General features: G+C 39.7%; 1 protein-coding gene across 1 annotated transcript in view; it reads left to right on the top strand.

Annotated features, from left to right (window-relative positions):
* The window catches only part of SLC26A7 (solute carrier family 26 member 7), a 148140-nt gene that overhangs the window by 81267 nt on the left and 52395 nt on the right, over positions 1-14478 (top strand). Inside the window, exons 10-11 of the mRNA XM_040261102.1 lie at positions 11951-12028; positions 12977-13072. Of these exons, the coding sequence (XP_040117036.1) occupies positions 11951-12028; positions 12977-13072 (174 nt within the window). The remainder of the gene's footprint in view (positions 1-11950; positions 12029-12976; positions 13073-14478) is intronic.

Genomic DNA, 14478 nt, shown 5'->3' with positions numbered 1-14478 from the left:
TTCTTTTCATGTGCGTCTCTGCTATCTGGGGCCGGTGGCCCGTGTTTCTCACAGCCCGGGCTTCCTTGAGGCTCGCCATTAGGGTGTGGTTGCGGTCTGCTGGCTGCCAGGTTGCCTTCGTTCCCCTTCCTAAGTGCTCTTAGGGCTGGAAGCTCACAGGGGAGGGCTGCAATCACGGATGACTGTGACAGTCCTTGTGTACTGATATGGCAGGAAATACTCCATTTTTCAGTCCCTCCCCTTGGTCAGGAATTTGACCAATACTTGGGAGACATTTCATGACCAATTTTTGTTCCACAGTGCTGGGAAGCTGATCCCAGATTAGATGAAAATTCTCGATATACAACTCAAGGTATTAACTTCTGGATTAAGCCTACTGATAGATAATAATAAAAGACTCTCTGTATGGTCTATCTTCTAACCTATTATGATCCAGGAGATATTTCCCTTGTTGCCTTTTCCATACCTAGAATCACACTATTGCAGTTATTGATTGCATACAGAACTATACGTCTGATCAATTGTTTCAAGTTGCCCAGTCACCTACATTTGTTGGAGGCTTGGTTACACCCTGTAAGAGACAACAGTCTTATAAAATAGACAGATATAAGTAATGTAGCTAGTAACACTGACAAAGGCATAGTGTAGCAGAGACACAATGCACAAAAAATTTGGAAACAAGCAGCAAATTAAAACAACAATTAGTATAACTAGTTGCAGTCTAGTTCCAGTAAACCATCAACTCCGTAGGACCAGCTACAGAAGCCAAATTCTGGCAGGATAATGTAGAAAGTAAAAGATAAATGTTTTATCTTTGCTTACAAAGACATATTTTATCAGCTTGTTTTAGATCATGACATAAGAGAAAAAGGTTTACTGGAAAACAGATTCGAGGAAGTATGTTTTAAAATCAAAGTTATAGATCATATTTATCAATTTATTTAGTCCCATGTAACTGATTCCTCCTGTGCTTGCACAGCCACGGCTCCTCTGGTTGCTCCTCCCAGCCACCAGCCCCGGCCTCGGGCGTGGGTGGCTCCTCCCAGCTGCCGCCCCTGGCCTCGGGGTGACTCCTCAGGGTCACCAACCCTGGCCTCAGACATGGGGTGTCTCCTCCTGGCCGCCACTGACCTCAGATGCAGGATAGCTCCTCCTGGCCGCCACTGACCTCGGACGCGGGGTAGCTATCCCATGTTGAAGGTCAGGAATGGTGGCGGTAAGGAGATACCCCTCGTCCAAGGTAAGGAACAGCAGCTGTGCTTTGCTGGAGCAGCCGTGAAGAGATACCCCATGCCCAAGGTAAGAGAAACCCAAGTAAGATGGTAGGTGTTGCAAGAGAGCATCAGAGGGCAGACACACTGAAACCATACTCATAGAAAACTAGTCAATCTAATCACACTAGGACCACAGCCTTGTCTAACTCAATGAAACCAAGCCATGCCTGCGGGGCAACCCAAGATGGACAGGTCATGGAGGAGAGGTCTGACAGAATGTGGTCCACTGGAGAAGGGAATGGCAAGTTACTTCAGTATTCTTGCCTTGAGAACCCCATGAACAGTATGAAAAGGCAAAATGATAGGATACCAAAAGAGGAACTCCCCAGGTCATTAGGTGCCTAATATGCTACTGGAGATCAGTGGAGAAATAACCCCAGAAAGAATAAAGGGATGCAGCCAAAGCAAAAATACCCAGTTGTGGATGTGCCTGGCAATAGAAGCAAGATCCGATGCTGTAAAGAGCAATATTGCATAGGAACCTGGAATGTCAGGTCCATGAATCAAGGCAAATTGGAAGTGGTCAAACAAGAGATGGCAAGGGTGAATGTTGACATTCTAGGAATCAGTGAACTAAAATGGACTGGAATGGGTGAATTTAACTCAGATGACCATTATATCTACTACTGTGGGCAGGAATCCCTCAGAAGAAATGGAGTAGCCATCATGGTCAACAAAAGAGTCCAAAATGCAGTACTTGGATGCAATCTCAAAAATGACAGAATGATCTCTGTTCGTCTCCAAGGCAAACCATTCAGTATCACAGTTATCCAAGTCTATGCCCCAACCAGTAATGCTGAAGAAACTGAAGTTGAACGATTTTATGAAGACCTACAAGACCTTTTAGAACACACACCCAAAAAAGATGTCCTTTTCATTATAGGGGACTGGAATGCAAAAGTAGGAAGTCAAGAAACACCTGGAGTAACAGGCAAATTTGGCCTTGGAATGTGGAATGAAGCAGGGCAAAGACTAATAGAGTTTTGCCAAGAAAATGCACTGGTCATAGCAAACACCCTCTTCCAACAACACAAGAGAAGACTCTACACATGGACATCACCAGACTGTCAACACCGAAATCAGATTGATTATATTCTTTGCAGCCAAAGATGGAGAAGCTCTATACAGTCAGCAAAAACAAGACCAGGAGCTGACTGTGGCTCAGATCATGAACTCCTTATTACCAAATTCAGACTCAAATTGAAGAAAGTAGGGAAAACCACTAGACCATTCAGGTATGACCTCAATCAAATCCCTTATGATTATACAGTGGAAGTGAGAAATAGATTTAAGGACCTAGATCTGATAGATAGAGTGCCTGATGAACTATGGAATGAGGTTCATGACATTGTACAGGAGACAGGGATCAAGACCATCCCCATGGAAAAGAAATGCAAAAAAAAAAAAAAAAGGCTGTCTGAGGAGACCTTACAAATAGCTGTGAAAAGAAGAGAGGCGAAAAGCAAAGGAGAAAAGGAAAGATATAAGCATCTGAATGCAGAGTTCCAAAGAATAGTAAGAAGAGATAAGAAAGCCTTCTTCAGCGATCAATGCAAAGAAATAGAGGAAAAGAACAGAATGGGAAAGACTAGAGATCTCTTCAAGAAAATTAGAGATACCAAGGGAACATTTCATGCAAAGATGGGCTCGATAAAGGACAGAAGTGGTATAGACCTAACAGAAGCAGAAGATATTAAGAAGAGGTGGCAAGAATACACGGAAGAACTGTACAAAAAAGATCTTCACGACCCAGATAATCATGGTGTGATCACTAATCTAGAGCCAGACATCTTGGAATGTGAAGTCAAGTGGGCCTTAGAAAGCATCACTACGAACAAAGCTAGTGGAGGTGATGGAATTCCAGTTGAGCTGTTTCAAATCCTGAAAGATGATACTGTGAAAGTGCTGCACTCAACATGCCAGCACATTTGGAAAACTCAGCAGTGGCCACAGGACTGGAAAAGGTCCGTTTTCATTCCAATCCCAAAGAAAGGCAATGCCAAAGAATGCTCAAACTACCACACAATTGCACTCATCTCACATGCTAGTAAAGTAATGCTCAAAATTCTTCAAGCCAGGCTTCAGCAATACGTGAACCGTAAACTCCCTGATGTTCAAGCTGGTTTTAGGAAAGGCAGAGGAACCAGAGATCAAATTGCCAACATCCGCTGGATCATGGAAAAAGCAAGAGAGTTCCAGAAAAACATCTATTTCTGCTTTATTGACTATGCCAAAGCCTTTGACTCTGTGGATCACAATAAACTGTGGAAAATTCTGAAAGAAATGGGAATACCAGACCACCTGACCTGCCTCTTGAGAAATCTGTATACCGGTCAGGAAGCAACAGTTCAAACTGGACGTGGAACAATAGACTTGTTGCAAATAGGAAAAGGAGTATGTCAAGGCTGTATATTTTCACCCTGCTTATTTAACTTATATGCAGAGTACATCATGAGAAATGCTGGACTGGAGGAAACACAAGCTGTAATCAAGATTGCCAGGAGAAATATCAATAGCCTCAGATATGCAGATGACACCACCCTTATGGCAGAAAGTGAAGAGGAACTAAAAAGCCTCTTGATGAAAGTGAAAGAGGAGAGTGAAAAAGTTGGCTTAAAGCTCAACATTCAGAAAACGAAGATCATGGCATCTGGTCCCATCACTTCATGGGAAATAGATGGGGAAACAGTAGAAACAGTGTCAGACTTTATTTTGGGGGGCTCCAAAATCACTGCAGATGGTGACTGCAGCCATGAAATTAAAAGACGCTTACTCCTTGGAAGAAAAGTTATGACCAACCTAGATAGTATATTCAAAACCAGAGAAATTACTGTGCCAACTAAGGTCCATCTAGTCAAGGCTATGGTTTTTCCTGTGGTCATGTATGGATGTGAGAGTTGGACTGTGAAGAAAGCTGAGCGCCGAAGAATTGATGCTTTTGAACTGTGGTGTTGGAGAAGACTCTTGAGTCCCTTGGACTGCAAGGAGATCCAACCAGTCCATTCTAAAGGAGATCAGCCCTGGGATTTCTTTGGAAGGAATGATGCTGAAGCTGAAGCTCCAGTACTTTGGCCACCTCATGCGAAGAGTTGCCTCATTGGAAAAGACTCTGATGCTGGGAGGGATTGGGAGCAGGAGGAGAAGGGGACGACAGAGGATGAGATGGCTGGATGGCATCACTGACTCGATGGACGTGAGTTTGAGTGAACCCCGGGAGATGGTGATGGACGGGGAGGCCTGGCGTGCTGCGATTCATGGGGTCGCAAAGAGTTGGACACGACAGAGCAACTGAACTGAATCGAACCGAACTGATTCCTGTTGGTCTGCATGAAGTAATCAGGTCTTCCATTAGAGTTCATCATTTGTTACCCAGTTCCGTGTCATTGTCTAAAGGCTATCAGAAACTTACATTTGTTTAAAAGGTTCTTTTTATGAGTCTTCTTGAAAAATCTTTATTTTGTAAAAGCAGTGTTAACTTAAGATTGTCTATGAAGGATATAACTTAAAATATGGTTAAAGATTTGAGTACAGTGTAATTAGCAGGAAACTTGGATATTTCTGTACCACATAACATTTTAGGATAATAATTAGAATTATCACTGATAACATTTTATCAGAACATATTGGATGTTAGGGTTTCTATATAAATTCTGATTCCCTGGTGGTTCAGACAGTAAAGAGTCTACCTGCAACATGGAAGACCTGAGTTTGAACCTTGGGTTGGGAAGATCCCCTGGAAAAGCAAATGGCAATCCACTCCAGTAATCTTCCCTGGAAAAATCCCATGGACAGAGGAGCCTGGTGGACTACAGTCCATAGTGTTGCAAACAGTCGGACACGATTGAGTGCCTTCACTTTCTATAAATTGTAGAATATCTATATTAATGGTATTTATTCTTGCACTATAGCCTCAAGTTTATTTTCAGTTATTTGACTGTATATCTGAATTAAAAATGCCAAATAAACTTAGTTTAACATTCCTCTCTGAGATATCTCATAGATGTTTCTTCAAAGTGTCCCAGAGTTATCTGGAGTTTAAAAGAGCTTTAGTTAGATTTTGATATTTGGGAAGTTTGTTAGAAATACCAAAATTATTTAAAAACACAGCAGGATCATAGGTCACTGAAACAATAACTATTTATTTAACCAAAGTCACAAAAATAATTAAAAGAAAATAAATATAGATCACTTAAGGGTACAGAAACTCATAGAATCTGTTATCCCAAAGAAGCACTTTTAATAGAAAGAGAAATCAACTTCCAGTATGCATTGGCTTACTTAACAAACCCACTTAGTTAACTTCAATCTAAATTTAGTTAATCCTGACTGTCTAAAACTTCTTCCTTCTCAGGCTTCCTTTCCACACTCTGTGATCATTTTCTTCATCCAGCCTGTCTCTCATTTTCTATCCAAATAAAATCAGCTAGCTCTTTATCTTTCTTTTTCCTCAATAAAATGTCTGATGCTGTAGAGAACAATATTGCATAGGAACCTGGAATGTCAGGTCCATGAATCAAGGCAATTTGGAAGTAGTCAACCAGGATATGGCAAGAGTGAATGTCGACATTTTTAGGAATCAGCAAACTAAAATGGACTGGAAGGGGTGAGTTTAACTCAGATGACCATTGTATCTACCACTGTGGGCAGGAATCCCTCAGAAGAAATGGAGTAGCCATCATGGTCAACAAAAGAGTCCAAAATGCACTACTTGGATGCAATCTCAAAAATGACAGAATGATCTCTGTTCGTTTCCAAGGCAAACCATTCAATATCATGGTAATCCAAGTCTATGCCCCAACCAGTAATGCTGAAGAAACTGAATTTGAACGGTTCTATGAAGACCTACAAGACCTTCTAGAACTAACACCCCCAAAAGATGTTCTTTTCATTATAGGGGACTGGAATGCAAAAGTAGGAAGTCAAGAAACACCTGGAGGAACAGGCAAATTTGGCCTCGGAGTACAGAATGAAACAGGGCAAAGGCTCATAGAATTTTGCCAAGAGAACGCACTGGTCATAGCAAACACCCTCTTCCAACAACACAAGAGAAGACTCTACACATGGACATCACCAGATGGTCAACACTGAAATCAGATTGATTATATTCTTTGCAGCCAAAGATGGAGAAGCTCTATACAGTCAGCAAAAACAAGACTGAGAGCTGACTGTGGTTCAGATCATGAACTCCTTATTGCCAAATTCAGACTTAAATTGAAGAAAGTAGGAAAAACCACCAGACCATTCAGGTATGACCTAAATCAAAAATGTATATGAATAGTGATTCAAATCACTAAGATTCAAGAGGCCTCCCCATAAAATACTGGTAGAGAATGTAACCTAAATCATGAGAGTTTACTTTTAAAAACAGTTTGGCAAAGGTCATGTTTTAAAAACCCAAACAAACAAAATACATGTGTTACTGAGTCCAAGCTCTCTCTGCTCACCTCATGGCAGGCCAATGAACCTGAGAGACACGGTGTTGAGACAAGGAGGAGCCTTTAATCGGGGAGCCTGCAGACCGAGAAGACGGCAGGCTAGCACCTCAGAAGAACCATCTTACTGGGGTCTTGATGCCAGTTTGTTTTATAGATCAGAGAGAAGGATTCAGTGAGGAAGAAAAGTCAGAAGGCAGAATAGAGAGGGAGAGGCAGTGGGGAAGTAAAATGAAAGGGTCTTCAGTCTTGCAAAACATCTCCAAAGGTATGGCCAGCCTTTGAAAAGGGTATATTAATCTCTTCTATTCACAGATGGGCAGGGAAAAATTATCTCTCCATCAGCTGAAAAAAGGCACTTTAGTTTACAGTCAAGCAGTGGGGCAGGGTTCTCCAGGCAAGTCATTGAGTATGATTACAATAATCACCCATAGTTTGGCCTCAGGTCAAAAACAGGGAGGGAATACAGCCTCAACCATCAACAGAAAATTGGATTAAAGATTTACTAAGCATGGCCCCGCCCATCAGAACAAGACCCAGTTCCCCCCTCAGTCAGTCTCTCCCATCAGGAACCTTCCATAAGCCTCTTATGCTTATCCATCAGAAGGCAGACAGAATGAAAACTCCAATCACAGAAAACTAACCAAACTGATCACATGGATCACAGCCTTGTTTAACTGAATGAAACTATGAACCATGATATGTAGGGCCACCCAAGATGGATGGGTCATGGTGGAGAGTTCTAACAAAACATTGTCCACTGGAGAAGGGAATAGCAAACCATTTCAGTATTCTTGCCTTGAGAATCCCACGAATGGTATGAAAAGATAAAAAGATAGGACACTGAAAGATGAACTGCCTGCCCAATAAGTTACCAGAGATTGGTGGAGAAATAACTCCAGAAAGAATGAAGAGACGAAGCCAAAGCAAAAACAACACCCAGTTGTGGATGTGACTGGTGATGGAAGCAAGGTCCAGTGGTGTAAAGAGCAATATTGCATAGGAACCTGGAATGTTAGGTCCATGAATCAAGGCAAATTGGAAGTGGTCAAACAAGAGGCGAGAAGAGTGAACATCTACACTTTGGAAATCAGTGACTAAAATGGAATGGAATGGGCAAATTTAATACAGATGACCATTATATCTACTACTGTGGGCAAGAACCCAGTAGAAGAAATGGAGTAGCCCTCCTAGTCAACAAAAGTCTGATATGAAGTACTTGGATGCAATCTCAAAAATGACAGAACGATCTCTTTCGTTTCCAAGGCAAACTATTCAATATCAAAGTAATCCAAGTCTCCGACCAGTAATGCTGAAGAAGCTGAAGTTGAACAGTTCTATGAAGACCTACAATACCTTTTAGAACTAACACCCCAAAAAGGATGTCCTTTTTGTTATAGGTGACTGGAATGCAAAAGTAGGAAGTCAAGAAACACCTGGAGTAACGGGCAAATTTGGCCTTGGAGTACAGAATGAAGCAGGGCAAAGGCTAATAGAGTTCTGCCAAGAGAACACACTGGTCATAGCAAACACCCTCTTCCAACAACACAAGAGAAGACTCTACACACGGACATCACCAGCTGGTCGACACCAAAATCAGATTGATTATATTCTTTGCAGCCAAAGATGGAGAAGCTCTATACAGTCAGCAAAAACAAGACTGGGAGCTGACTGTGGCTCAGATTATGAAGTCCTTACTGCCAAATTCAGACTTAAAGAAAGTAGGGGAAACCACTAGATCATTCAGGTATGACCTGAATGAAATCACTTACGATTATAGAATGGAAGTGAGAAATAGAGTTAAGAGATTAGATCTGATAGACAGAATGCCTGAAGAACTATGATTAGAGATTTGTGACGTTGTACAGGAGGCTGTGATCCAGACCATCCCCAGGAAAAAGATATGCAAAAAGGCAAAATGGATGTCTGAGGAGGGAGGCCTTACAAATAGCTGAGAAAAGAAGAGAACTGAAAAGCAAAGGAGAAAAGGAAAGATATATACATTGAAGGCAGAATTCCAAAGAATAGCAAGGAGAGATAAGAAGGCCTTCCTCAGTGATCAATGCAAAGAAATAAAGGAAAACAACAGAATGGGAAAGACTAAAAATCTCTTCAATAAAATTAGAGATACCAAGGGAACATTTCATGCAAAAATGAGCTCAAAAAAGGACAGAAATGGTATGGACCTAACAGGAGCAGAAGATATTAAGAAAAGATGGCAGGGATACACAGAAGAACTATACAAAAAAGATCTTCATGACCCAGATAATCATGATAGTGTGACCACTCACCTAGAGCCAGACATCCTGGAATGCGAAGTCAAGTGGGCCTTAGGAAGCATCACTACGAACAAAGCTAGTGCAGGTGATGGAATTCCAGCTGAGCTATTTCCTAGCATAAAGATGATGCTATGAATATGTGCTCAATATGCCAGCAAATTTGGAAAACTCAGCAGTGGCCACAGGGCTAGAAAAGGTCAGTTTTCATTCCAATCCCAAAGAAAGGCAATGCCAAAGAATGCTCAAACTACTACACAATTGCACTTATCTCACATGGTAGTCAAGTAATGCTCAAAATTCTCCAAGCCAGGCTTCAACAGTTCATGAACCATGAACTTACAGAAGTTCAAGCTGGATTTAGAAAAGGCAGAGGAACCAGAAATCAAATTGCCATCATCCGCTGGATCATCGAAAAAGCAAGAGTTCCAGAAAAACATCTACTTCTTCTTTTTTGACTATGCCTAAGCCTTTGACTGTGTTGATCACAACTATCTGTGGAAAACTCTGACAGAGATGGGAATACCAGACCACCTGACCTGCCTTCTGAGAAATCTGTTTGCAAAGCAGGAAGTAACAGTTAGAATTGGACATGGAACAACAGACTGGTTCCAAATTGGGAAAGGAGTATATCAAGGCTGCATATTGTCAACCTCCTTGCTTAACTTATATACAGAGTACATAATGAGAAACGCTGGGCTGGATTAAGCAGAAGCTGGAATCAAGATTGCCAGGAGAAATATCAATAACCTCAGATATGCAGATGACACCACCCTTATGGCAGAAAGTGAAGAACTAAAGAGCCTCTTGATGAAAGTGAAAGAGGAGAGTGAAGAAGTTGGCTTAAAGCTCAACATTCAGAAAACTAAGATCATGGCATCTGGTCCCATCACTTCATGGCAAATAGATGGGGAAACAATGTAAAGAGTGAGACTTTAGTGTTTGGGGTTCCAGAATCACTGCAGATGGTGACTGCAGCCATGAAATTAAAAGATGCTTACTCCTTGGAAGAAAAGCTATGACCAACCTAGATAGTATATTCAAAAGCAGAGACATTACTTTGCTAACTAAGGTCCGTCTAGTAGGGCTATGGTTTTTCCAGTAGTCATGTATGGATATGAGAGTTGGACTATAAAGAAGGCTGAGCGCTGAAGAACTGATGCTTTTGAACTGTGGTGCTGGAGAAGAATCTTGAGAGTCCTTTGGACTGCAAGGAGATCCAACCAGTCCATCCTAAAGGAAATCAGTCCTGAATATTCACTGGATTTGATGCTGAAGCTGAAACTCCAATACTTTGGCCACCTGATGTGAAGAGCTGACTCATTTCAAAAGACCCTGATGCTGGCAAAGATTGAGGACAGGAGGAGAAGGGGACGACAGAAGATGAGATGGTTGGATGGCATCACTGACCCAATGGACATGAGTTTGAGTAAACTTGGGGAGTTGGTGATGGACAGGGAGGCCTGGTGTGCTGTGGTTCATGGGGTTGCAAAGAATCAGACACGACTGAGCAACTGAACTGAACTGAATGCTGTAGAGGAGTTCCACTAAATATGGAAGGAGCTTGTATCAGTTTTTTTCTGTTAGTTTTATGATTTTGTTTCATCCATGCTCTTACATGTGTCAGTAGTCTATTCTCTTTATTATTGAAAGTGAAAAGTGAAAGTGAAGTTTCTCAGTCGTGTCCGACTCTTTGCGACCCCGGGACTGTAGCCCATCAGGTTCCTCCGTCCATGGGATTCTCCAGGCAAGAATACTGGAGTGGGTTGCCATTTCCTTCTCCAGGGGAATCTTCCCGACCCAGGGATTGAACCCAGGTCTCCTGCATTGTGGGCAGATGCTTTAACCTCTGAGCCACCAGGGAAGCCCCTTTATTATTGAGTAGTATTCTATTGTAGTGATGTACCAGAATTTATCTATTCACCAATTGGTAAACAATTTAATTCTTATAGTTTTGGTGTTTATGAATAAAGCTGCTATAAATATTTACATGTACTTTGATAGGCATATGTTTTTATTTCTCTTAGGTAGTTTTCGGTCAGACATTACTTCATGAGAAACTGCCAAACTATTTTTGGAAGTGGCTGCACCATAACTTAAGTCCCACTAGCAGTGTCTGAGAACTCAAGTTGCTCTGAGACCTTACTATTGATTATTTGTCTATATATTTATTTTTAACCACTCCAATATGCTTTTATTTCCTTTGATTCCTCCATAATTATATTTTAGGTATCTTTTTGGTCCTGTGAAAGCCTCTTTTCTCTTGGTAGGCTGACAGTTTGTCTAAATGTTTCTATATTAAGACATGAACATTTGTTTATGTGAAACTGGTTCTCCATCAAGTGGAGCTTAGTTAGAAGTGAGCTGTTTTGAATTGCCTTTTGTCAACATATTGAGTTGGTTAAAACACAATACTAATGATTTTTTAAGATTAATAAAATTAAGTTTATTTCACTGTAGAGACTGCTTCCATAATCCCATATAACTTTTTCATAGTAATGAAGGACTCCTAAGAAGAGCACAAAGGCTTCCATGGAAATTTGTCATCAGCCCAGAAAACTTCTAAAGCTGTGTGTATTCAGTTATTACCCACATGACTAAGTAATGAGAAGGGAGGTCAGGCTGAACAACAGTAGTCTTAAGTACAATTGAAGTGTCATTTTCACCATTAAACAAACAACAAAAAATTGTGGTGTGTGATAATAGTTGATGGTGTCCTATTTCTTTGTGTAGAATTGCTTTTCTCTTATTGCGACTTAATTTGATTGTACTAGTTTGTCAGCTGTCACATTTGGGTTCCTTCAGCTACAAAATATAGATAACAACAGTCTATATAATTTAACGATCACGTGCCAACATTTTGTTTCTTTTTATCAGGAAGAACTAAGAATTATCTTTTCCCCCCTATAACTTTGGAATAACAAAAAAATTCAAGGATTTCTTTTTCTGCCTGTCTTGTATTTTACAGGTGGCTTGTCTAATATCTTGCATTTTTGTCCTGATAGTCATCTATACAATAGGGCCTTTGCTTTACTGGCTGCCCATGGTAAGTAATACTTTTTATTATTTAATTTTAAAATTTAACATTAATGAGAATCATTCCATTTTAAACATTTCTTTGAAGAACAACCTCAATAATCCTAAATATGAAAAGTTATGTGACATAAGTAATGGTTGTATAGAGGAGAGGTAGAAAGAGCCCAACTGATGGGTAAAGTATGGGAGGGTACCATGGCTGTTTTCATTTAATTAGATTTATTCTGTATTCAGTTGGAAGGTAGAACTAAGCAATCTCTGTTATAAGAAATAGACTTTGGAAGAATTTTATAAAATTTAGACTCTTAGAAAATACGTGCTGGAACAAAATATTTCTTGCCACCCTTGATACATCTTTATACAAAGTGACTCAGAACATTAGTACGGGTATCTGCCTTGCTTTTCACAAACCTGAGACACTACAGCAAGATACTGGTCTTCAGGGATCCAGAGACAGTTCTTCTAATTCTTCACTCATGTACTAAGAATAAATCATTTTCATGAGAGGATCTTCCAATAATCAAGTTTATTTCTCAAGAGACTTATAAATATATTCTGATGCAACCAGATAATTTATACTAAGATGATTAAAGAAATACATGGTATACTGAATGTTTGCAATAAATTGCAAACAAATGGCAATGAATAATTATTATAAAGTTAAGAGAACATTCAGTCATCACATTCACCCTTATAATTCACTACTTTTCTTTTTATTTCTTCCTTTTTTTAAAGAATGGTATAAAATTTACCCTGTGACTTTTCTAGAATTGATATTATGTTCTTAAAGTACAATAATAGGTTAGTTCTAAACAAAATGGATATTACTTTAGTCTTCTAAATGATAACTTTTCTCTAGTAAGTATTTAAAAAACAAAGACATAAAATACCTTGATTCTTTTAAATTTAGATTAAAATATTTATCTTGCATCTTCATCAGCTTATTTTTTATTTGTAGTGTGTTCTTGCAAGTATTATTGTTGTGGGACTGAAGGGAATGCTAATACAGTTTCGAGATTTAAAAAGATATTGGAATGTGGATAAAATTGACTGGGTAAGTAGAAGTTTTACCTAAAATTACTCTCTTGGCTTAAACACATGTTACAAAATAAGCTTTAATAGTTTCATTTGCAGAAGATAGTTTTAGCCATTTGAGACTTACATTTTACAAACAGTTTCTACTTATTTACAAACTATAATTTTTTTCAAATTCTTAAGACATGAAAATGTAAAATGTCCTTATAAGAAGAGAAATGGAATTGTATCAAGTTTTGATTGATGTGCTATTTAATAACTTTTAAAAAAATATTATCACTTGAATGGTTTGTGAATTCCCAATTTCCATTATGAATTGATTATAGAAGTTAAGATCATCAAGAAACAGCTGGTAGGAATATGACTATATATAACATATATGAAAAGCCAGCATTAATTTCTAAGAAACATATGCTTCATTGACATAGGATAAACATATTAATAGTGACCATGTGCTCAGTCTCTCAGTCATGTCCAAGTCTTTCCAGTCCCATGGACTGTAGCTACCTAGGCTCTTCTGTTCATGGGATTTCCCAGGCAAGAATACTAGAGTGGGTTGCCATTTCCTTCTCCAAATGGTGACCATATTCATTCTAAATACTTTGTTTAAAAAAAATGATTTGTTTTTCAAATGAGTTACATTGAGAAAAATAACATTATGTTAATAGTATATTGCTAGGAACAGACTTTTCTTGCAGCTCAGGTGGTAAAGAAGCTGCCTGTGATGTGAGAGACCAGAATTTGATCCCTGGGTTAGGAAGATCCCCTAGAGAAGGGAATGGCAACCCACTCCAGTATTCTGGCCTGGAGAATTCCATGGACAGAGGAGTCTGGTGGGCTACAGTCCATGGGGCTGCAAAAAGTCAGACACGACTGAGTGGCTAACAACATAACAGAAAGGAACAGATTAAATTATACTATAAAATATGGATTCTACTAGCATCAATTTTTATTATGCCTGTTCTAGAGAAATGCGTCTATGTGAGAACATTCGGTATTTTCTCCCTCCCACAAATGGGTGAGCTATTTAATGAGTAGACTCTGCTTAGCTCTATCATGGCATTTATCATATTGAAATGCAATTGTCTATGTACTCCTCCTTCAAGTTCTTTACTTGGAGAGACGTTGGAGGATTATTTATGCTGGTGCCTAATTTAATAATGCTCCTCTTAAATCTCAATATTACTGAGCTTCTACCAAGGTACAACACTAGGTGTTATGTGGAAATGCAGAGATGAATAAAGAAGTACTTATCCTCTTCAGACACTAGTATCTGTGCAGCATGCAGACACAGACACAGTAACTGTTATGTGAGGCACGATACAACATAACGGAAGCAAAAGTAAGAACTTGGCACTGGAGAGAAGCAGAAGCTAAAAGGTTAATTTGGACTGGGTTAATACAGAAGAGTTACAGCACAGCTGA

This window comes from Oryx dammah, unplaced genomic scaffold (genome assembly GCF_014754425.2).
Source record: "Oryx dammah isolate SB20612 unplaced genomic scaffold, SCBI_Odam_1.1 HiC_scaffold_19, whole genome shotgun sequence".
In the NCBI taxonomy this organism is placed as follows: Eukaryota; Metazoa; Chordata; class Mammalia; order Artiodactyla; family Bovidae; genus Oryx; species Oryx dammah.
The sequence above is the reverse complement of the archived record's forward strand: the minus strand, read 5'-3'. Positions and strand labels throughout refer to the sequence as shown.